At 48.4% G+C, this 23465-nt stretch overlaps 1 protein-coding gene across 1 annotated transcript in view; it reads right to left on the bottom strand.

The window, feature by feature from the left end:
• Snx18 (sorting nexin 18) overlaps positions 1–16705 on the bottom strand; it is a 31806-nt gene extending 15101 nt beyond the window's left edge. The window contains exon 1 of the mRNA XM_041663451.1: positions 14944–16705. Within this exon, the coding sequence (XP_041519385.1) occupies positions 14944–16540 (1597 nt within the window). The 5' untranslated portion in view covers positions 16541–16705. The remainder of the gene's footprint in view (positions 1–14943) is intronic.
• Positions 16706–23465: the final 6760 nt, after the last annotated feature.

The raw sequence follows: 23465 nt of genomic DNA, 5'->3' as shown, positions 1-23465 counted from the left end.
TCTTAGGAGTCTCAAGTTGGCATGCGTGAACTTGGAAGCAGAAGCAGGAAGCCTGCCGTGAGCTCAAGGACACATGAGCACATTCGTGAATTCCAGACCAGCCTAGGCTACATAGACCAAATAGTTTGAAAAACCAAAAGGACTCCTTCCACTTTTGGAGAGTTAAGAGGAACTAAACCAATGTTTTTTTAATCTCCTGAACTCCAATGCCGACTCTATAACGGCAAATTTCAGCAAGGTTCATTCTCAAACCTACCCCCATCGACCCACCCCTGGAAGAAACTTTGTGTCTGCTTCCAACTCCAAAATCAGCTCCACAGACACCCAAGGCCCAATTCACTTCTGCCCCACTCCCTCCCTACCTTTGTGTGTGTGTTTGTGAGTGTGTGTGTGTGTGGTGTGTGTGTACCAGGGTAAGCAGGCTGTAAAGTCTTACAAGCCGCTCTGGTGGAAAAGAGCAAAGCCAGAGAGAACCAACTCTCTGCTTGTAATTTGCATGCACGCCTTTATCAGGAGCATGTTATTCATGTTTGAAATGAATACAAAATGAAAGGATTTAATTATTAACAAAGTTCATTAATATCATTACATTAGATCCAAATTTTATAAATGAATAACGATCAAGGAAGTCAGCACCACTTGACTGAGCACCGCGCTACTGATGTACCATGTCATTAAATTATTTCTCAGTAAGAAGCTAGCGCTTACCAAGCATTTCCACGTTACTGCCTTTGCAGAGAGACCTTGTGCGCTCTGCAGTGCGGGTCCTAGCCCACAGTGACAACCACGGCCGCCAGCTGAACTAAGTCAACAAGTGGCTGTGCCCGCTCCACAGGGACAGCCAACTTTCCTGGCACCAACTGACCCACAAAAGAAACAGGAAAAACCCAGCTTCATGGGCTCTATCCTGCCTCAGGAGTTGCCCCGACTCTGTCTGACGAGTTGCTGGGGCTGATACAGGGCTCCCTCTTTATGCCCCGACCCCAGTTCTCTCTCTGCCTTCCCACCCTCATCCAAAAGTCTTCTCAGTCGGTTTTGTCCTTCTAAATCCACTTACACAAAAGGCCCAGTCACTAAGCAACAGGGATCCAAAGGCTATGGTTTTTTTTCCCTTCAAAGAAAGAAAGGGAGGGGTGGTTAAAAAAAAAAAAGTCATTTGATTTTGAAATCATGAATGTGCCAAAAACATAAAGTCGATTTTTTGATCTTCCTATGGACTTTCTCGGAAAAGAGAGGCCTTGGTGTGAGAGGCAAAGCAGGAAGGGGCACAGGGACAGCAGTCTGGACGGGTGGCCAGTTTATTTCCATTCCCTTGTGCTACCAAAGTTGAAAGAGAATGCTAATTTCGTGAAGGTGACCTACTTCCTTATCCTCCCTAAGATCCCCACACCCTAGCAGCCTCCTCCACTCCTGCAACCTTTCCCACCCCTTTCCTTCCTCCCTTTGGGCATCCACCCACTTGGTACACTTTCCCTCTGCTCCAGTATTTACATACCAAAACAAAGGCCCCTACGGGCTAACAGAGCAGGGATGGTCATAGTCACACAGGGCATCAAGGGCACCTGTTCTGTGCTACCCCCTCTTGTAGGCTGCATGCTTTTCTTCTCCTCAACCCCCACAGGAAGTAAAGAGCACCCAATCTTCAAAGCTTGTAAGGCGAAGCTTTAGGAACTGAATGACAGTGCAGATGATAGCTGGCAGCCTATGAACCTGGGCCCAGGGGGGACTCCCTTGCCCACATCTCATGCAGGAGCAGCCCCAAGGGGCCTCAAGAATTCCATTCATTCAAGTCCTAGTAGGTTCGGAGTACAGTCCCTGCTTCTGTGTTGGAGACCACAGTCTACTAGGTAGCCCTGACTATCCTTGAACTCACGACCCCCTAAACTCAGCCTCTCAAGGTTCCAGGATTACTAAACCCGGCCCCCAACCACGTTATTGAAGGGCTTAAATGCCACTAAAGTACTACCAAACTTCTAAGGTAAATTCATTTGAGTTCCCTTTCAGCTCACAACTGCACTAAATGATGAGAAGTCTGGAGCTATTTTAAGAGAGCTGAGACAAGAAGAATAAGTGGCAGAAAAAAAAAAAAAAAAAACCCTGGCTGCTTGTTAATGGGGGAACAACAGAAAAAAGAATCCTTTAAAGAATCCATTCTCAGTCGGGCTGTGGTGGCAGATGCCTTTAAGCCCAGCACTCTGGAGGCAGGTGGTGTCTGTGAGTTCGAGGAGGCCAGCCTGGCCTACAAGAGCTAGTTCCAGGGCAGCCTCCAAGCTAACCCTGTCCCAAATAAATAAATAGAAGAATCCATTCTCTAAGCTTGTTCTTGGTAAAAAAGCCTTGGCTATATCCCGAGGAACCAGCTAGGATAGCTCTATTGCAGTCACCGAAGGTCCACCAGCGGATGGACAGCCAGTATGGACCAGGGCATCAAGCTGACCTACACCCACTAAAAGATGTTCAGTTTGCCTTGCTCCCCAAATGAAGCCTCAAGCGGCACCAGAGCTTGACAGGGGCCACCAGCAGGCTGGGCACTGAGAGCTCGGAGCCAAGGCCTTCCAGGAGGCTGGGCTGTGAATTCGTCCAAGAGGGCTGCATTAACCCGAGGCCACAAAAATAGTTCCAGAGTATGTATTTTTTGCTGCTTGTTTACAACAAACACAATGGCTGGAATCTCAGAAAGGTTCTTACGATGCCCCAGCTCCCAAGACATACTAAACCTGGGTGACGCCTGGCTCAATGGGGAGCCACACTCAGCAAGCAAAGCCCTGTGGTTGATCTGCAGGACCAAGGGGGAGATTTAGAATCTGGGCGACAAAAGTAGATCCAAGACATTCAGTAAGGACTCTATACACCTTGAGGTCAGAGTGGGTGAGAGGAAATGCTGAATAGCCTCCACCTCAACATATACACAGAGACTCTAAAATCTGTGCATAAAAGAAAGACAAAACAAGTATTATTCCTTTTCTTAAATATTTTCTGGCCATAAAATTCCACTAAGCAGGGTCAGTAAGCTGCCAGCACTTGCATTTAGCAGGCCCTCCACAACCAACCCCAGGAGTCAGAGAGGAGGGGACCTGGAAAGAACTTATAATTGGAATAAAATCTTGGTTTCTTTTGTTCTGGGAAGATAAAATGGAGACTTGGGCTAAAATCAAATCTACACAGGCTGCTAAACAGAGAAGACCCACCCACGGGGCAGGACCAGGCTTGGTCTAGTGCCAAGCGGCACCAGAGCTTGACAGGGGCCACCAGCGGGCTGGGCGCTGAGAGCTCGGAGCCAAGGCCTTCCAGGAGGCTGGGCTGTGAATTCATCCAAGAGGGCTGCATTAACCTGAGGCCACAAAAATAGTTCCAGAGTATGTATTTTTTGCTGTCTAGTATTTTCCCTGAAATGGATCCCATCATGCAAGGAAGGCACCTCAGGCCTTCTCATATTTCTTTCACTGTGCCCACGCTGTGAGGGCCGCTGCACCCCACCCTGTGAGCACCAAGTTTTAGGGGTAGCTCTTACATTGCCGTCTTAAACAGAAACCCCTTCACACCCGTGGCTTCCCTGCTTCCCCGTGCTTAGCAGGGATCAGGAGTCTACCGGCTTTATTCTTTACTCTGACACATCTGAACTTCCTTGGGTAGGAGCAGAGAACAACCAACCAACCGGAGACAAAACACAAGACCTAGAAAATACCAAGTTTAAAGATATACTCAGAGACGGGCCAGGTTGTTATCTAGAATGGTTAAGAGTATCCTAGTGTGTAGAGCAGGGATTGAGTTCCCCGGGACATAAAGGCACCCGCTACTCCCGCCCTGGAAGACCTTTGTCAGTTATGCTGCCAGGATGCAAGAGGAGGGGCTTCTCTATTGATTTCTTTTACCAGGGCTTCCCTTTACCTTTGCAGATCAGAAGGAACTTAAGCTTTTCCTTTCATTAAAACAACAAGGGGGCCACAGTGGTGGGTGCCTGTGCAGCACTTAGGCTGAGACAGGAAGGTGTACAGAAATTCAGGGCAAATCTGGGTTTCAGGTGGAGACCTGCCTAAAGACGCAGAGCGAGGCCTGGAGGGCAGGTTTCCTACAATTCCTTTCAGCCCTGCTCCTGTCTCCTTATCATGCCCCTCCTCGCCACTGTGTATTTCTATTAGAGGCCTCACCCAAACATAACACCCAGGGGTAACACTAAGCCCCTCCAGACACCCAGCACCGTGCCAAGTGCTGCCACGCTAGCTAGCAGGCGTCTCAAGTTCAGCCGCTCCTTTCCAGAGCCGCGGCCAGTGTCCTACTCCACAGCCTCGTCTCTGAACATGTTGGCAGAGTTTTCCAAAGTGGGGCGTACAGTCAATACCAGGGAGGATGCGGAAACCTCAGGCTTCGACTTCCATAGCTCAGTCCCCATCTGGAAAGCGGTAAAAAAGAGAAGGGTGGCTACCTCAAAAGCTCCCGTGAGGTTTAACCAGATACAGCGTATATAAGTATATGAAAGTGCCGTGCCTAGTACGTGGTAAAAAGCCTTCAAAATATGCTAGCTACTTTGAAAATGATCAAGATGTCACTGTTTAGCTGAAAACCTTTACCAGATGCTAACTGTCAACAGACTCTTTCCTAGCAAGTATTCTTGTAGTGACGCACACCAGCCTCCAGATGAAAGATGAATTCAAATGTTGCCCTGGCTTGTCAGCTGTGCGACCTAGGACACGCCCAGCTTCTCAGCCTCAGTTGTGAGGATCACCATGGGGAGATGATACCCTCTTGGGGGAGGTTAACTAACTACACTGGATTGAAGAGCATCTCCCCATTCCTTATCCACTGGGAAACAGTCTTCACACATACGTGTCATTAGTGAGGTGGTGTCAGATGTAAGGCCACACTGGGCAGAGCAGGCAAGAAAGAAGGGAGCAGAGCCAGATGGCCGGTCACCCAGTTACACACAGCCATGCCACAATGGGTCCAGACTGATGACCTGTAGCCAAGGCACTCTGAGGAAGGCCAGCAACCAGGAATGGAAGAGATCTCCATGGAAGTGTAGACAGAAGTTTCTGTCCAGCCTGGTCCCACAGCCGTTCAGTCCCAAAGAAACACACAGAGGCTTACATTAATTATAAACTATTAGCTCAGGCTTATTATTAACTAGCTCTTACAACTTAAATTAACCTGTAATTCTTATCTCTGTTTATCCACGTGGCTTTGTACCTTTTCTCAGTACAGTATTTTCATCTTCCTTCCTCTTTGTCTGGATGGCGGCTAAGTGTCTGTCTTTCCTCTTCCCAGCATTCTCTTGTCTGGTTGCCCCGCCTATACTTCCTGCCTGGCTACTGGCCAGTCAGCATCTTATTAAACTAAAACACAAGTGACAAATCTTTACAGTGTACAAGAGCACTATCTCACAGCTTGGAAGAGCAATGGTTTGGCCAACACCTTCATTTCAGACAGCAGAACTGTAATGGAGCACATGCCAGATTACGACAACCTGTTAAAGCAGTCGTGGGAAACGAATACAGGAGATAATACCAATGCCTAAATGCATTAAACACTGATCCCATAAGAGACAGATGTGGCCGGGCGGTGGTGGCGCACGCCTTTAATCCCAGCACTCGGGAGGCAGAGGCAGGCGGATCTCTGGGAGTTCGAGGCCAGCCTGGTCTACAAGAGCTAGTTCCGGGATGGGCACCAAAGCTACAGAGAAACCCTGTCTCGAAAAACAAAAATAAATAAATAAAAAAAATAGAAAAAAAATAAAAAAAATAAGAGACGATGTGAAGCACTTGTTCAAAGAACTATGATGTAATGTTCCCCAGTATGCCTGAATAGCGGAGCTGCACAGCAAACTCCATAAAGAGCAGCAACCACTTGTACTTCCATTCCACTAGCCTGCTTGTCCTTGAACGAGAGGCTCAGCAAACATTTTCTTTGAAGGCTAGACAGTAAATATTTTAGGCTTTGCAGATCACCAAGCAAAACTGAGGTCATTATGCAGGCACTTAGAGAACCACTAAGAACATAAAAGCCATCCTTAGCTCAAGTGCTGTAAACAGCACCTTGGTACACCTGGCCCGTGAGCTGCGGCCTGCAGACCTCTGTTTAAAGCTATCTCCAAGATATGCTGGTAGCTCTGCGGTCTGTGATTTGTACAGTCGTTTTATGTCTCCTTTCTCCACTTCTGCGAGGGAAGTGCCTGCCTCTTTCTCCATTCTGTGATACTGCATCTATTCGGGATTTTACCATGTCTTGTCTCAATTATTTCAAAAGCTTCCCATACATCACACATGTCCACCGGAAGCGCTAACTCGGCCACATTAATGACCCCCTTCTATAACACTCTCTCCACCACCCACAACAGCGGCTGTAAACCCAGAAGTGTATCATAAGCACTTTTTGAAGATCACTAATGTCTAAACTGTATGCATTTGACATCCAGGTTCAAAAGATGGGGAAGAAGCACTGAGCTGATTCTGAGAGGCAGCCTGGACTGATTTTGCATAAATAGTTCCTCTGGTCTGGGAATTTCCCTCCCCGCTTGGAAATTTACAGTTGCTTTCCAAACTCATCTTAGAATGAAACTGCGCAATTACAAATACCTTCTCCTTCCTCAGTGTAGGCCATGCCTGTGTGTGTCACACCGTAATCACAGCTATTCAGACTTCGTCATGGACTTCTGTGCTGGAACCAATGTGTTGGTTGTTATGTGCTTATCACACCCATCCTAAACCATATCCGAGACCAAGCGGGTACTTTCCATCCATGTTCTTCCAAAAGAATCTTTCGAAGCAGAAACTAAATACCCTCCACCCAAGTCTCGAATGCAAACTGACAACCCCTTCTATCAGGTATTCTGAGGTGAAAGGGCCCTTCGTCTGGGTCCTCTGTACACACATGCCACCCCACAGAACTACAACTTCCATGAGGGACCATGCGCTCGGCATCCGAGCTACGGGAATCCAAGTCCATCGACAACGTCAATGAACATATTTAGGTCCTTGTGCTCCAAATTAAACAGAAAGAACCCCCCCAAAAGGGGGGGTTTCTACTAAAACCTACCAAAAAAGAAGTGTGTGCATGTGAACTTTATCTCTACACATTCAAACACCATAGTCCAGACAAAGAAATACCATGAGGAACATGTTCATTTTCCTTCCTCCAGGGAATTTTGGAAAGTCACATCACAGCCACATAAATCTAAGAATTTAAAGTCACTCACATATTAATAATGACTTCATCCATAAAGTACACACAGATTCTATCTTTTGATTCTGAACTTTTAAAAGGAAAAACAAAAACATCCAGTAACTCACATAAGTCAGCCAATGGTTAACTAATGAGTGCCTGCTTCATTAATGCCACAAATATGTATGAAGCACCTGCCACAAACACATACGTGAGTGTAGCTATATATTGCAGGATCGCAGAAGGGAGCCAGCCAACACCAGTCAACAACCAAACCCTGCACAGGATGACTGCTCAGGGCAGGCTCCAAGCATGAGGTTCAGGTCAGGAGTTTGGCTGCCTGTGCTTGTGATGGGGGGAAGACACAGATCCCAATGTGCCCCAAACCTGAGGACTACCTTCACCACAGATCTCTCCTAGGGCTGGGAGCCCTCCTGATCACCTCTACTGCCTCTCTCTTGTCTAGGCCACCAACTCCTACTCTTTCCTGTTTGTACCTGCTCAGACCTCCGAGCCATTCTTTTTCTCTGTGCAACTGGGAAATGTCCAAAATGTCATTCCTTTACTCAAAATCCTGCAACAGCTTCCATCTCGCTTGAACTTTTTAAAAATAACCTATTCTTATTTTATTAGTATTAGCATTTTGCCCACATGTATGTCTATGTGAGGATGTCAGATCTTGGAGTTATAGACAGCTGTTAGCTGCCATGTGGGTGCTAGGAATTGAACTGGGAGAGCAGTAAGTGCTCTTAACCGCTGAGCCATCTCTCCAGCCCCTGGCTTGAACTCTTAATACATGTCCTGATAATGATCTACAAAGCCTGACCGTTCTGCTCTTCTGGGATGACCTCTCCTACTAGAATGGCCTTAGACACAACAGTTGACCTCCTGGCTTTTCTTCCACCTTCCCAGTCCACACGGCAGCCTTGTTACAGATGACCCCTCTGCCGGAGCAGCTCTACTGACCTCCCAGCCTCCACAATGCTACTCAATCCCACCTTCTCAGTGGGCTCTACGCTGCCCACACAACTCTGTGCTCCACTTCTGAACACGTATCACACACATCTGTGGTGCATTATGGTTCTCTGTGTTTATTTTTCACTGCGTCTCCACCCTGCTAGACTGGGAGCTACATGGGGTGGTAATCATTTGGGTCACTGATGTAATGTTGGCAGTGCTTAGGCTATGGTGTCTACTTAAATATTTATGCAATAAAAATCGAGTTTATTTCTTAGAGGGTCGCCTTTCTCCCAACTACTGTCATCCAACCCACTAAATGATACATAGGGGAAAATCAGATCACGAGTGTCAAAGTTCTCAGAAAAAGGGTAGAAATGACACCGATGTTTAATCAGATGACACACCGTGATGGGGAATCTTGATTGTCAGTCTGACTGGATTAAGGGCATTCGTGACACACACCCTTGGGAATGTCTGTGAGGAGCTAATAAGGAAGATAAGCTGAGGATCACCCAGAGACTGGGTGGGCGTCTCACAACACAACTGAAGAGAGGAAGAGGGAGGAATCTCGGGAGCAGAAGCAGGTGAGGGGGTCCCCCCTGCACACCCCAGCCACCAGGGAGCCACCTGCTCTGACGCCTTCCCTCCCAGGAAGGGCATGCCACTTGCAAACCCATTCTCCCTTAAGCTGTTTTTGGGCAGTATTTGGGTTATAACACGAAAAAAAAACTTGATTTTCCTTCATTTTGGGAAAGGAGGCTGTGTTTAGAGTTCAAAATAAAGTTGACTTTGCAGGCAGGAAAAAGCCAGCATTCCAACCAATCACTTTTGCAGCCCCATTCATTACATCCCTCATTGGGTCCTAGAATTGGCGCCAGATGTTCACCACAGGCAGCTTCAGAACACAGGGCGCCAACAGGTGGCCAGGAGACCAGGTACTTCCCTTTCAGAAACACCGGATGAGTTAAAACATGCTTACCAAACTAAATGCTTTTAACTCCGTCAGCTGATAAAGGGTTTTCAAGCTCCCAGCCTGAGGTCAGCCTAAAACAATGTCTAAATGTCTACCGCATTCTTGAGCTGTTCTACTTTCAATATGAAATACTAATGCTATTTAACAAGCTAAAAATCATCTAAACAAAGTAGTATGTAGGGAAGCCCGAACGTCATCTTTACAGACGTGGGGAATGATGCTCAGAAGTGCTGAAGCATCCTGTCCCAACACCAAGTTCATTCGGTGTGGGAGGAAGAGCACTGACGAGAAAATTTACATAAACTATCTAATGGGAGCAACATACTAATCACTCCAGGCAATGTCCCCACTTACCCCTCTGATGCCAGTAATGCGTTCTGGTACTCAATACAGGGTAACTTGATGAAAACAGAACACCCCAGGGCCGTACTAATGAGTCCTCCGGCTTTTGTACTAATGTCTGCAATTCTGGTGGTTACAGGCTGGGGGGTGGGGGGGGATGTTATACTCACTAGAACCGTGTTTCAATGGAGATTGAATCCCATTTTAAAAGCACCTTCCTGTTCTCAAAGTCAAATATTTAGTAAGTAGCTACTAAGCACCATAAAATCTAATCCTGGGGTGACCTTGAGGAAGTGCTTCCACTTTGCTCTGAAGATTATGGAGGTTCCAGTCGTTCAGGGTTACTCCCACTCGGCCACGTCCCAGCCCAGCAGGCTCCACACTGGTCCACAGATGGGCACAGGGCCACAGCCCTGAAGCTGCACACAAGACTTCCCTTGTGCCATGGGTACACTAAGAGCACGCCCCCTTTCCCATTACCCTCCAGGCCCTCAGCAACCTGGCACACCACAGAACTCACTGAGGATCAAGAGTGCTGTCTGTGCCTCTAGTCTGTGCTGCCTAACGCCATTGCCAGATGGTTCCGTCTGTCTTCTGGATGCAATCTCACTAAACACAGCACAGTTACCAGACCACTTTATTGGTGATAATCATGTATCATGGGCATCAGAGATGATGCAATCCAATTTAATACTAAACCCTGGTTTAAAAATATTAGATATAACACAGAGGCACCAAAAAGGAACCGAAGTTTAAGGGAAGTTTCCTGTTTCCTGGTGAATCACAGAATTCCCCGTGCTTGGAAACCCTACAATGATCAGACAGGGTGTCACTTCCCAACCAGAAGGGAAGGCCAATGAAGCCCAGGGGTGTGACAAGTCCCTGGTGGAACTGGGAAGGAATGAAAGTCCCCTGCCTCCTCTCAGTTCTGCAGCGACTGTGGACAGTCTAGGCAGACAGGCCTGCAGAGCAGTCTAGAAACCACTGGCAGGGACGAGGGAAAAGCATCCATCCAGCTGTCTGAGCAGGACAGTCACGGACCAATCACATTTAAGCTTTAATCAAGCAACTGACTCATCTACTTCAGAAACCCCAGAGGTTACCTTAGAGCCACGGAGAAAAGTGCACACGGGGACAAACGAAGTCAAGGCTGAGGCGGAGGGAGGAGCGAGCGGGGAAACTGCTCTGAGTTAAAACAAAAAGAACAACTGGCCTCCATCTCCAGCCCAGGGGTTTCAGAGATGGGCCTGCACAACGCCGCCTCCTTAGACCTTTCTTTGTTCCTGGCACCACCTTCTTCCAGCTATTTTTAGGACAGGAGAACGGGGCACACTCAATGAGGCTGGGACAGCAAGGCCTCACCTTGTCTGCCCTGCTGGGGCTCGGGCTATCTTTAATTAATGGCTGAGGGAGACAAGACCAGCCCTCCTCAGGGCGACGAGAGGCGACACAATGGAGAAATTCTAGCCAGGACACTCACAGGCCAGCTTCTGGCCACCATGCCTCACTCAGGTCCTGGGGCTAGTTGTTGTTGTTGTTGTTGAAAAGGCAGTGCCATCTGGACCACTCAGAGAGCAAAGAAAGAGTTCCGGCATCAAGGGAAGAGTGCAAGAACCGGACTGTGTTCACCTAGCCCTTCGCAGGGCACAAGTGAGGTTTCACCAACAGGCGCTTCTGTCATTGTTGAACGTTCCACTGAACAGCGCTGACTAGCAGGCTGCAGCTTCAGAGACCCTGCTCCTAAGATTCTCCCCCAAATGAGTCATCGTTCAGTGTGTGATGAGGTTTGAGGCCTTTGCCCTATGTGGCCCCCTGCACTCCTCCAGTCCATCTGACAAGCAAGGGAAAACCAGGGATCTCATCACTTTGCTGTCGTGGTCCTTCCTGCTGTGATCCTCAAGAGATAAATGTCAGACACTTAAACCGTGGGTTGCAGCCACCCAGAAGTGGCTTTATTACCTCAGAGAAGCTAACCATGTCTTTGGAAACCACACTGAATACGCTGTGAACCTCACAATACTCTCCCACAGACTGCTGCAGAGCCCCTGTGCTTCGGCACTCTCAAAACACACTGCAGGCAAGAATGATAAAGAGGAGAGAGAAAATGCTCCCACCGAGGGGAACCAGACCAGCGCCTCGGTGAGCAGACCCACGGCCTGCAGAGCAGCTGCAGAGCCGAAGGGGCTCCTCGGTGAGCAGACCCACGGCCTGCAGAGCGGCTGCAGAGCCGAAGGGGCTCCTCGGTGAGCAGATCCATGGCCTGCAGAGCGGCTGCAGAGCCGAAGGGGCTCCTCGGTGAGCAGACCCACGGCCTGCAGAGCGGCTGCAGAGCCGAAGGGGCTCCTGTTAAGCCAAGTGTGGCTGCAATCTGAGCACATTCGAAATTTCCATCCCATGTTACTGCAGACTGCAGCAACCCCCTCACCCTCCACTTCACTCCATTAAACTAAGTAGGTCTATTTATCCAAGAGTCCATTAGTTGATTTCAAAACACAACTCTAGAATTATCTTTTGGCTGATGGAACCATATGGCTCTCTTCACTTCTGCTCACAGTACTAAACTAAAACCTTTATTAGTCTGAGCAAACAGCCCACCACAGCTAAGAGCACCCACAGTTATTCTGTCGTGGGGGTCCCCACCAGGAGGGCTCAGACGCCCAGAGGAGGCCGGTGTGGTTCTGAGACATGGTGGCCAGCAGTTAATCATGCTCACAGGGCAAGTGAGGGGAGCAGGCAGCAAAGATCCAGCAGAACCTGTTTCCCTCCCACGGTCCATCAATTAAGCTTACCAGGGAAGCAAGTCTTGCCACAAAATTACCAAATGAAAATGACCAGGGAAACACACTGAAAGGTAACTAATTTTTGGACTCTTCAGAAGGGAGTTGCTGAAGTCACAGCCAACGAGGCAGAGCTGTTGAAACTCTGAACTATGATGGACATGCCTGGGTCTAGTGGCCAACCTTCTGGTCACAACTCATTTAAGTAAGTGCCTGTTACTTATGGCCATCTGAATGAGGAACTGAAGCTTTCATTAGACTTAATTTACCATGCATGGAAAATGTCAAAGCAATGAAAAACCGCCTCCCCTTTAAACAATGAGAGCAGTTCTTCCTAAATTGAGATATAGACTTTGGGTCACCTACAGCAAAAGACTGGGAAGCTGCTTGAGTTTTTCTTGTTTGTTCTTTTTGCGGTTGCTATTTTCAAAAGTCAACTGAGCCCTCTGATGTGATTAAACCTTGAGACCTTAGATGGGGAAAAAAAAAAAAGAAACAAAAAACAAAACAAAACTCAGGCAGCAAACAGGCTCCCATGGCTTAGACTGAAGAAAAGGAAGTCATTCCAACAGCAGCTACACAGTCTAGAGAGAGGGTCAGCTGATCCTTACATCACCAAGTCCCTATGCCTGCTCAGAAAGCTTCCCCCACTAGGGGGTAGGATTTTAATCTCCTCTGTACTTCTAAAAGTAGCATCCTTGAGAGATACTGGTAGTCGGCCCTACACACAGGGCACTGGGCACTACAGCTGTAAGCGTCTACATTCTAAAGACAGGTCACGTGGAGACTCTGGCTCCCGGTGCACAACACACCAAGGTAACAGCAGAAAACACTTCACCATCAACAGTGTGCCTGAAGTAATGCCCACAGATGTTCACTCTCTAGAGCTGATTAAACCACATAAAACGGCTTCAGTTTTGAAAAGGATTTCCAGGTCCCAAACAACAGGAGACAATTCACGTTTTATGGTTGAGAGAGGAAAAAAAAAAAGCCCAATGGCTAACTAGACTGCGTGGTCAAGCAGTCCTGGAGACAAACACAGCTTTTCTGATACACAGTTTCCACAGCAGGGCACGCCAGAGGCCTGAACCACAGTCGAACCAGTGAATGAACCCACACGGAGGAGGAGCAGACAGACACCTGCCCGCCCCCAGGTGTCTGTACTAGGTTCTGCTCTCCCTCAATGACTGTCAAGAGTCACAGAAATTCAGCAGCAGTAGGCAGCTGCGTGTGACCTGACTGAAGTCACACAAGGGAACTTAAAGGGGAAGGTGCTGCAATGGAGACTCGAAATGTCAGTTTCACCACCACCAGCCCAGAAGGTAGGAATTCATAACTTAAAAATAAAACAGAAGGAATGCAGATGTGGGTTCAGCACAGGCAGCAGGAATATTATTGCTCGAAGAGCTAGTTCAATCTGGACTGTATTTATGAATCGCTAATTGTCAAGAAAGTTGCTATTCGGTTAGGAAACTAGTACCATAGATAGGCACAGCGCTGTGTTCCTGCAGCAAGAAGGGACTCGAGACCTTTGAACGTTCCCATCCCCCCACCCTATTAAGAGTCAGAGGCCTGGTCACACTGGGAAGGGGAAGGAAAAGTGCAGCGATGCCGCCAAGGAGACTGATGTCCCCAAATGTCTGAGGAAGAGATTTGTTCTGTTTCTTTCCAGCGAACCAGGAAGAGAATCAAGAAAGAACTCAGTTGAACCCAAGAAAGAACAAGTTAAATATCAGGCATATACACAGACGCTCTGTTTCCCCCTGGGGGGGAAGTGAACGGGTTACCCCCACCCAAGGCCAAGCCTGCCTATCCAGGCAGCCTTCCCTCAGCCCAGGATGCTACAGGAGGTGACTGCCTGCTGCCACCTCCCCCACTCTGGACCTCCAGAGGCAAGGCCGCATTCCTGACTGCAACACCTCCCCATCTCTCTCAATCAATAGAGTCATTATATGGGCCGGCTGGCTACTGAGGAACCTCAAGTCAGGAAGGCAAGACTGCTGCAGTTTACAAAAAAAAAAAAAAAAAATGCAAAGTCTCAGTGTTTTCACAAAAGCCAGCAACACCACCAGCGTCCAAAAGCACACTTTGACACCGGGACAGCTAATTCGCTGCTTCAGACACGCTATTCCCATTTCCTCTCAACTAGTTTCCCTGTGCTATTCCTGAAGAACAGCCTAAACGTCAGTTGGTTGATGAATTCCAAACCCAGAGACAGGAGAGCGGGGTTCCTGAAGGTAGAGAGACTTTCAGGGCATGTCACAAGAAGTTGACGCGGGAAGTTCGTGTGCCACACCAGCTTTGGAACAGGGTTGGCCAAACTCCCCTGCCACACAGCAGGAACCCAGGGGACAGCCTGACTTACCTTTTTTGGGAGGCAACTATTGTTCTCCTATCTCTGCCTGCACAGCAGTGTTCAAAGGGATGCCTGGCCTGGTTTAGGTCCCCTGCTAATTCTGCCCCAGTCCACAAGATTATAGATCTGAGCAACTGATTTCCCTGTCTATTCAAACTCTGAAACGACAACCACTGAGTGGCTTCTCTGCCTAGAAGGAGCGATCTAGCAATCCACCGAAATCTCTCTAAGCAAAGTCCCAACAGTGCCCAACCCTAAGGGTCCCCAGACATGGAGAATGAACGGAAACCTGAAACCAGACAGTGGTGCGCTTATCAAAGTCATTGCGTTCAGCCTGAACAAAACACCCCACCCCAGCTGCTCCACAGGCCAGGCTTTACCTTTCTGAACATGGATGATGTCTGGGAAGTTGGCCAGGTGCCCCTGATACAGTGCTAACAGGTCCATGACAGGGTCCAGGTCCTGCCTGGGCTGCTCAGCGAAGAGTTCGCCGATGGCGTCGTAGGCATCCCCGGTGAAGGCGATGGCCTGGTTCAGACCCACCGAGAAGGCCTGCTGGTCCAGCTCAAAGGCTTGGCTGAGGCCTCGGAAGGACTGGCCCACCTTCTGATACTCCTTCTTGAAGCCAGTCACCTGCTTGCGCGCAAACTCATTGGCAGTGTGGTTGAGCTGCAAGGCGCTGTCGTCCATCTTCTTGGTGAAGCACTTGAAGCCATCGATCTTGCTCTCCACCTCCTGCAGGTCCAGGGCGGCGGCAGGGGGTGTGCTCAGAGTGAGGAAAAAGTTGGCTCCCACCATCTCATCCTTCTCAGCCTTTCGCTTACCCTGTTTCCAGGCCTTCTCGTCCGTGCTGCTGGGGCAGGTCAGGAAATGCTGGAAGACGTCGCACTGTGCCAGCACCGGGTGGCTGGCCATGTGATTCATCCACCAGATCAGGCCCTTCCTGCGCTTGGAGATGAAGTCCTCCTCAAAGCGCCCAGTGGCCTGCTTCTCAGGCAGGTGGGGCACCGAGATGACCGGGAACTTCTCGGCCAGGCGCGCATACAGCCAGTCGAAGTGCTTATAGCGCCTGTGCACTGGCACCTGGGTGTGAGTGGGCACCAGCTTGTAAGAGATGTAGCTCTTCATGCCCTTAAACTTGGTCTGCTTGGTGGGGTCGTCGATGGTGCACTGAAAAGGGTACGGGTTCTCCTGCCACTCGGGGCCGTAGGGCCCCAGCACCACGCACAGCTTGTCCCCATCCTTCACGAAGCCCGATGCCTCGCCCAGCACGAAGGCCTCCCCGCCCGACTTGACGAAGGTGGAGAAGCGATTGAGGTTGCGGCTCACCGTGGCCGAGCTCTTGGCTCCAGACGCTTGATGCTGCGGAGGCGCCGGGCCGCCGCGGGAGCCCAGCGACAGGTCGGAGCGTGTGGACAGGCGGTAGCGACCAGCCGCGCCGCCGCCAGCCGAGGACGAGCCGTCGAGATCGGGGTACGCGCCGCTGCCCAGCGCGCCCGGCTCGTCGGCCACCGTGGAGCTATCGTCCCACTCGTCGTCCCAGTCATCGTCGCTGCCTTGGCTGGCCTGGTAGCCGCCGCCGTACAGCTGCTGCGGCGACGGCTGCAGGGCGCCCCCGCCGTACGGGAAGCCGGCGCTCGACGGCTGGAAGGACCCCGGCGGCGCCTGCGACTGCAGCAGCGGCTGGAAGGCGGCGGATGGCGCGGCGGGCAGAGGTTCAAAGCCACCGGGCGGCACGTTGGCGTAGCGGGCCGGGACTCCGGGGCCGCCGTCGGCCGGAGGGCCGGGCTCGGGTGCTCGGATCACCTGCACGTACGAGGCTGGGAAGAGGCCGCGATCGCCGCGGCTGTTGATCCCTTCGAGCCAGCCCTCGATGTCCTGCTCGCTGCACAGGCTCAACACCTCGTGCTCCCGCAGCGAAATCTCCCCGGGGTTCTCGGACCTGAAATCGTAGAGTGCCCGGGCGCGCAGCGCCATGGTCCCGAGCCCGGAGCCCCGAGCCCGGGCCGGCCCGAGGGCCCTGCGGTCAGTACCCGCGCCCCTGTGTGCCGAGAGGAGCTCTAGGACAGTGCACGGTCCGCTCCCCGCTCCGCTCGCGCTCTCCGTGCAGATCCGCTCTGCTCGCAGCCAGCACTGCAGCTTAGGGCCGCCGCCGCCGGCTGGGGGCGGGGCCCGCGCCTCCCACGTCCCCAGCGGCGCGAATCCATTGCCGAGAGCCGAGAGCCGAGAGCCAGACAAGAGCAAGCGATAGCCGAGCAGCCGCGCCGGCGCCGACTCAGCGGCCGCCGCTGCCCCCTCGTGGCGGGTATGAGAAAGTGCGCGCTTAGGTGACCACGCGGCGGGTGGGTTTGTTTTGTTTTCTTTTTCAGAAGTGAATTATCTGAAATTGTTCCGGTTTTTAAGTGAAAAAACATTTCTTAGAAAGCGAGTATTTGTATCCGCGATAGCCGTTCCACTTCTGACTGTTCGGAGGGAATGCTCCTGAAATGACTTAACCCCACGCGTGTAAGAAAGGCTTTCACCCTGAAGATCAGCTTTTGAACCGATAAGGATTTCCTTGCCAGGGGTGTGCTCACTGCAGGTACAGCTCCTTTCCATCCAGACGGGAAGATCCTAGTTTGACCAGAGGCAAGGGTGATGTAGGGAAAGAACTGTAAAGTCTGCAGGGAGCCAGCACTCTTGAGAGCCCAGCTTCAGAGACTGGCTGCTGGTGCCAGTCCACGCTCTGACACTGACTACCTGCACGGCCTTGAGCTAGGCACTTGCCTGGCACCTACCTCCCGTGGTTGTGTGGATTCAGTGATAACGTCATCCTTATCTTACAAGTGAAGGAACTGCTGTAGGCCCTGAGCAAGTAGTTTGCTGATAGCTGTTATTGCTGAGTCCCTTTCCTAAAGAAAATAAGGGTCCTAAAATTGCAGTTACAGGTGTGATAGACAATAGAGAAGGTTCCTGTGTTCACACCTTTACATTTCCTCCGAGGTCATTGACCACTCCTCTTCTCAATACCTTTATAGTCAGCTCCCTTCCTGAGATTCTATCAACCCCAGTCTCCTATAGTTGCCCTGTTTCATATCTTTTCCTTCAATATATACTTTTCCCAAGGCTTACTTTCTCATACTCTCCTTACTGAGTCTAACCTAGCCCTTGAAGAAAACTTCAAATAAAGCTCTACAGTCATTAATTCCAGCCTGTCCCATGACCATTTCTATGAATCTAATCAGAAGAATATTCCATTATCCTAAGCGCTGTGGTAAATAAAGCTGCCTCCTAATGAAAAACCTTAACTCAATCCCAAGAGCTAAGTCCAGCATTTTCTGGATATGACGATTCTCATGGAGAGCGATCATTGGGATTCTACGTCATCATTTGACATGATCAGAAACTCGAAGCCAACACTAACTAAACAGCTTACATTACGTAGTAACTCAAGAGATGTTCACCTGCGATAACAAATCTACCGGACAAAGCACAGTAGCATCCCTCCACTAGCACTAGGTAGTGAGCTTTAGATTCGGGAGTTAGTTACCATAGCTTTGGGTTCCTCTCAGGTGAAATAATTCCAGGAGTTTACTGGAAGCTCTTGCAGAAGGGTTGGACCACCATGGAAGCAATGGCTAAGGACCTTCAGGGTGTTGCGTCTATTGGTAGCCCAAGGGTACACACATCTGTGAGAGCTCAGCTTCTGAGAGCCGAGGTAAGGACTTTCTGCTTCTCAGTCATAAAGGTTTGGGAGAGATGCTAACAAACTGTCGTGATGCTTGGCCCTGTGCTCAGACTGGTGGGAAATACCTCACCCCTAGAGGGTCAGGGATCTGGAGGAAGTGTGCTTAGTTAATAACGTACAATCATTCACCCAGGGACGTGAATATAGCAATGTGTTTGTAAAAGATAAGTCTAGAAGACAGTTTCTTAAACTGTGGGTTACAGCCCCATAGAGAGGCCACATAACTGAATGTGATGGTGGTTGTGAAAAAAATTAGCAACAGGAGAAATTTCCTGAACAGGCAACAGACAGAAATAATTCATTAGAACCAAGTACATAATGGGTCTAAGGTGCTTCAACTCAACCGTGTTGCATGTTCAACTTCGCTGCAGCCTTGGTTCTGAAGACACAATCAACTTTGCAGGATGCCTGCCATCAGACATGTAGCGCAATAAATGCTACCCCATGTGCCCTAGCTGTGAAATGAGACCATGGGGTTTCATGAGCAGCAGTGATTTAGCATGCATATAAAGTTCTTTGCTCCTAAAAGGCCATAACAGAAAAGAGAATCGTATCCCACTGTCCTTCCTCAACATATATGTGTTGAATCCTCTTTAGACTGTTCGACTGTTTGATTTTTACAACAGTTGTTCAACTTCTTAAGTTTATAAAAATTTGCTAAGTGAATTTTGACTTGGGATTAGGATAGGATTGTTAGGAATTTATGAAATGGCCTTAAATATACTTCTGCCATATTTTGTTGATGTTGGATTCGCCTCTCTATGCTATGAATACCATTAGTTAATAAAGAAGCTGTTTTGGGCCTGGGATAGGGTAGAGCAGAGCTAGGCAGGGAAAACTAAACCGAATGCTGGGAGGAAGAAAGTGGAGTCAAGGAGAAACCATGTAGCCCCTCTGGAGACAGATGCCAGAACTATACCTGGTAAGCCACAGCCATGTGGCGATACACAGATGAATAGAAATGGGTTAAATTCTAGATGTAAGAGCTTGCTAGCAATACACTTAAGTGATTGGCCAAGCAGTTATTTAAATAATATAGTTTGTTTGTAATTATTTTGGGAGTCTGGGTGGCTGGGAAATGAATAAGCGAGCCTCTTACAACATTTTGTACTATATGTAATGTGAGATGACCTTCTTAAGCATTGATGATTATAAAAACATATGTCAATCAGCTCTGAAAAACATTGAAGATGCTGTGCCTTCCAGTATCAAACATTCATCCAATATGTAATTCTTATTTAAAAACAAACAAGCACACTTACCTCATTAGTATGTAGTTTTTTATCTTTATGGTAAAATTGTATGCATAGAACATAATTGTCTGAAATCACTGATTCATTATTATCAGTAAATATTTGACTTTTATAATGATTATATATAGCCATATATCTTAGGTATAAATTTTTCTTGAATAAAATAAGTCTTAAGTGGGAGGGAAAAGGTCGAGAAGCCTTACTCTAGAACAGTGTTTTTCAACCTTCCTATACTGCAACCCTGTAATACACTTCGTATAGTGGTGACCCCCATCCATAATATTATTTTGTTGCTACTTCATAACTATAATTTTGCTACTGTGTAAGCATAATGTAAATAACTGATATGCTGGCTATTGGCCCACAGATTAAGAACCGCTCCTCTAGAAAATAGAGCATAATTCATAACTTAGTTCATGTAGTCACTGTAGCTATCAACAATTTCTACTTTGTTATGTTTTTATATTTAAATTCTTTAAGGGGCACTCGATGGTCCTACACCTGTATTTTCTCACTTTCTACGGTGGCTGGAGAGGCCCAAAGTGCCAGGCTCTTGGCTGCCTCTTCCACTGGGGAAGCCCCACGGGTTTTTTGCTCTTCTTGGGACCGCCCCTGCTTTTGCCTTTGCTGCTGTTTTCTTCCTTAAACCCGTCTATCCTAGAGATCCACCATGCTGCACTTTTTCCTTATTCAGAATCAGACCAGCTCCACCAAGCCTCATTGATTTGTTTGTTTGCTGCTTTGAAGACCCAAGCAGTAAGATAGAGTACGCCTGGGTCCCAAAGTTTCCACTCCCAACCCTACTTTGTGGCAGAAAGCCTTTGTTGGGCTAAGCCACTGAACTAGCAGGGTTTGTTTGTTGAGACAGCTGACATTAATTAACAAGGTCTCCCTCCCTCCACACACCATCCACAGCCCTATCTCGTTTTTTTCTTTGTAACGCTCACTACCTAACATCAACCCATCTCTATATATTCATTCTCTCTCCCTGTTACAATGTAAACCACTTGGGGGGAGGGGGCGAGGTGGGAGGGGGACGGTGGGTTATTCAGGACACCAAAAGCAGAGCAATGAACCGAGCAGGTAGGCAACCAGTCAATACTTGTTTAATGAATGAGAAAACGCCCACTTGTTTCCTCCCCAGTTGAAGTCAACTCCGAGAACTGACTCTTGTTGTGTCTGGACCCTCCTGGTTTGGTCCCTGCAGCCTCCGGCTCCAACTAAATATTGCAAAGGTCAACTGAACAATGCTTCTCATCAAGTCAACAAACTTAAGGCTGACTCATCTGCCCAGGGCACCACTGCAAAATTTCTGAGACGACTGGAAATGTCATTGAATTGGCGGAAAGGGTCATTATTTTTTATATAACACTATATTTATGTAATTACCTGAAACCATGCGTATAATATGTCACACATTACAGAAATGATTTTATAAGCACTCCCACCTGTGTTGGGTGAGTCCCCGCTGTTTTCACGGCAGCTCCTCCAGGCAGAGGGCTGACACTGCTTGCAACCACAGACTGGATGTTTGGCCAAGGCACGTGGTTAGTGAGTGGCCTTGGGGCTACTCAGCTGTCTTGAAAACCTCCATCCCGAGTCACGAGCCTGTGCTTTGCCGGTTCCTCAAAATTGCAATTATTATTAAAAGGGCTGGACACTTACTAGAAACTGTATCTGAAGTCTACTAGAAGGCTTGGAGTCAGGAGCAGGGGGGGGGGCACTGACTCTGTCCCTGAGTCTACTTGGTGACACTGGGAATTAGAACTTTACTGGGATATTTTTTACAAAAAAAAGAAAATCATCTTTCTTCGCTATGATCTATGCCCTGCATACTAAATTAAATACCCATCAACTGAATAAATAAATGGACAAAGTTTTCCAACCCTTATTCCTCAAAAATAGGAATTAAAAAAAAATCTACTGCAGAGCCAGGTGTGGTTGTACCTGCCTTTAATCCCAGCACTCAGGAGGCAGAGGCAACCAGATCTCTGTGAGTTCCAGGCCAGCCTGTTCTACACAGCAAGTTCCAGGATTGCCAGGACTACTCAAAAAGAGTGTGTCTCAAACAAAAAACAAACCTACCTCAAAGGCTAGAGAGATGCCTTGGAGTTTAATAGCACTACAGCTCTTCCAGAGGACCTAGATTCGACTCCCAGCACCCATGTGATAGCCCACAACTCTCTGTAACTTCATTGCTATGGGATCTGATGCTCTCTTCTGGCCTATGTGATCGCCAGGCATGCAAGTGCTGCATAGACATGCAGGCAGGCAAAATAGCCACAAACATAAAATAAAACTTTTTTAAAAAAACCTTTAAAATCCCCTTCCTTGGGTCAGATCAGGATTTAATGAAATAGTGACTTCATACTACTAATACTAATAGTAAAGGAAGTTCAGCTTTTTGTTAAAGTCAGCTTCTAAGATTGAACAGTTTACCCCCAAGGCGAAGCTGGAGTGTTCACTTGCTTGGGTTTCCCATCACACTTCTATAATGTTCATTTCCTTTGCATCCGTATTTACAGTTGAGAACAAACAATTCTCTAAAAATTTATCCACCGCTGCTGGAGGAATTCTTCATTCATTTAACGCCCTGGCTACCTTCATACACGGCTCCTGTCTGCTCCAAAGTGAAATCAAAGACCGAAATACTTCTGTTTCCTTAGACACGTGTCTGTTAAAGCCATGCAGGCACATGATTGATGAGTGCCTTCTTTGGGATATACTTCTCCATTTTCCTTTCAGCTGTTTGTTGCCTTTTCAATTGGGGCTTCCAGTTTGCTTCCTACTCTTAAGACACTCACATTTCCATGGTCTAGAAAGGAATGATCCCAATTTTTTTCAATCAGAAGACACGAATTGTTAAACTGTAGTGAGCCGGACAGGATCGCCATTACAAGATGGCGCCGACATCCTGTCTTGTTGGAAATAAACAACTCCATATTTGGCTATGCCTTTGAGAGCTGCGTCCCCCGCTTCCCGCATGCGCGGTGGATGAGGATCCTTGAGCCTATCCCGATGCGGTCTGGTGTCAGCCATTGGTGGCAGCCAATCACAGGGCAACCTGTGTGCCAATTCCCTATTTAAGCAGCTGCCTCAGGGCCCTTCGCCCCTTTGCTGCCTCAGGGCCCTTCACCCCTTCGCTTCATGCTCTCCCTGTCCTTCCCTTCCTGCCCCTCGTTTCCTGCCCCTTTTGTTTCCTGCTCCCCATCAATCAAGGGTACTCCAGTAAAGCGTGATCTGAGTGGAATCCTGATGTGGTGGTTGTTCTTTCTCACCGGTCGAGAAGTCCGCCACATTAAACCAAGACCTAAATCCGGTTTAGTGTTTGGTTTGATCAACATGTCTCTACTCTGACATACAGTGATTTGACCTGAGCTTATGTGTGTATATATGAGTGTCTGTATGTGTGTGTTGTTGATTGCTTTTTCTTAATATTTGTTTGTTTAAGACAAGGTATCATGCAGCCCAGAACAACCTCAAGTTCCTGATCATCCTGCCTCTACCTCTTAAGAGTTGGGGTTACAGACATCCACCTCAACATATGGCCAGTCTTAGGCTTTTTGTTGCACCGAAACACATGCATCCAGCAGAAATCATCCTTTGCATCGTGAACAGTGATCTTTCCTGATTTTTCTACGATGCTGGGCAGCAGCAGGGAAACATGGTGTTTAGTCATTCAGTGGTCATGAGGGCAACTATCCAGCTTGTCCCCTCAGGTGGGGTGGGCTGCTAAGCTAAGGTGTCCCATGGGAGATGCATACTAAACACATTTCTACTTTATACTTATTTTAATTAACCCCAGCATATGTTGAGCAGCATCTGTGTTGGAGATTCTTTTGTTCCAAAGCACAATTTCAACTTCCTAAGCTAAGGGGGAATCAGAAGATGTGGTCACACTAAGCTAGCATCTTTGCATAGG

Source organism: Microtus oregoni, unplaced genomic scaffold (assembly GCF_018167655.1).
Source record: "Microtus oregoni isolate MIOR12 unplaced genomic scaffold, Mior012 000014F_ref0000157, whole genome shotgun sequence".
Lineage (NCBI taxonomy): Eukaryota > Metazoa > Chordata > Mammalia > Rodentia > Cricetidae > Microtus > Microtus oregoni.
Note: the sequence above shows the minus strand (reverse complement) of the source record. Positions and strands in the feature narration are given on the sequence as shown.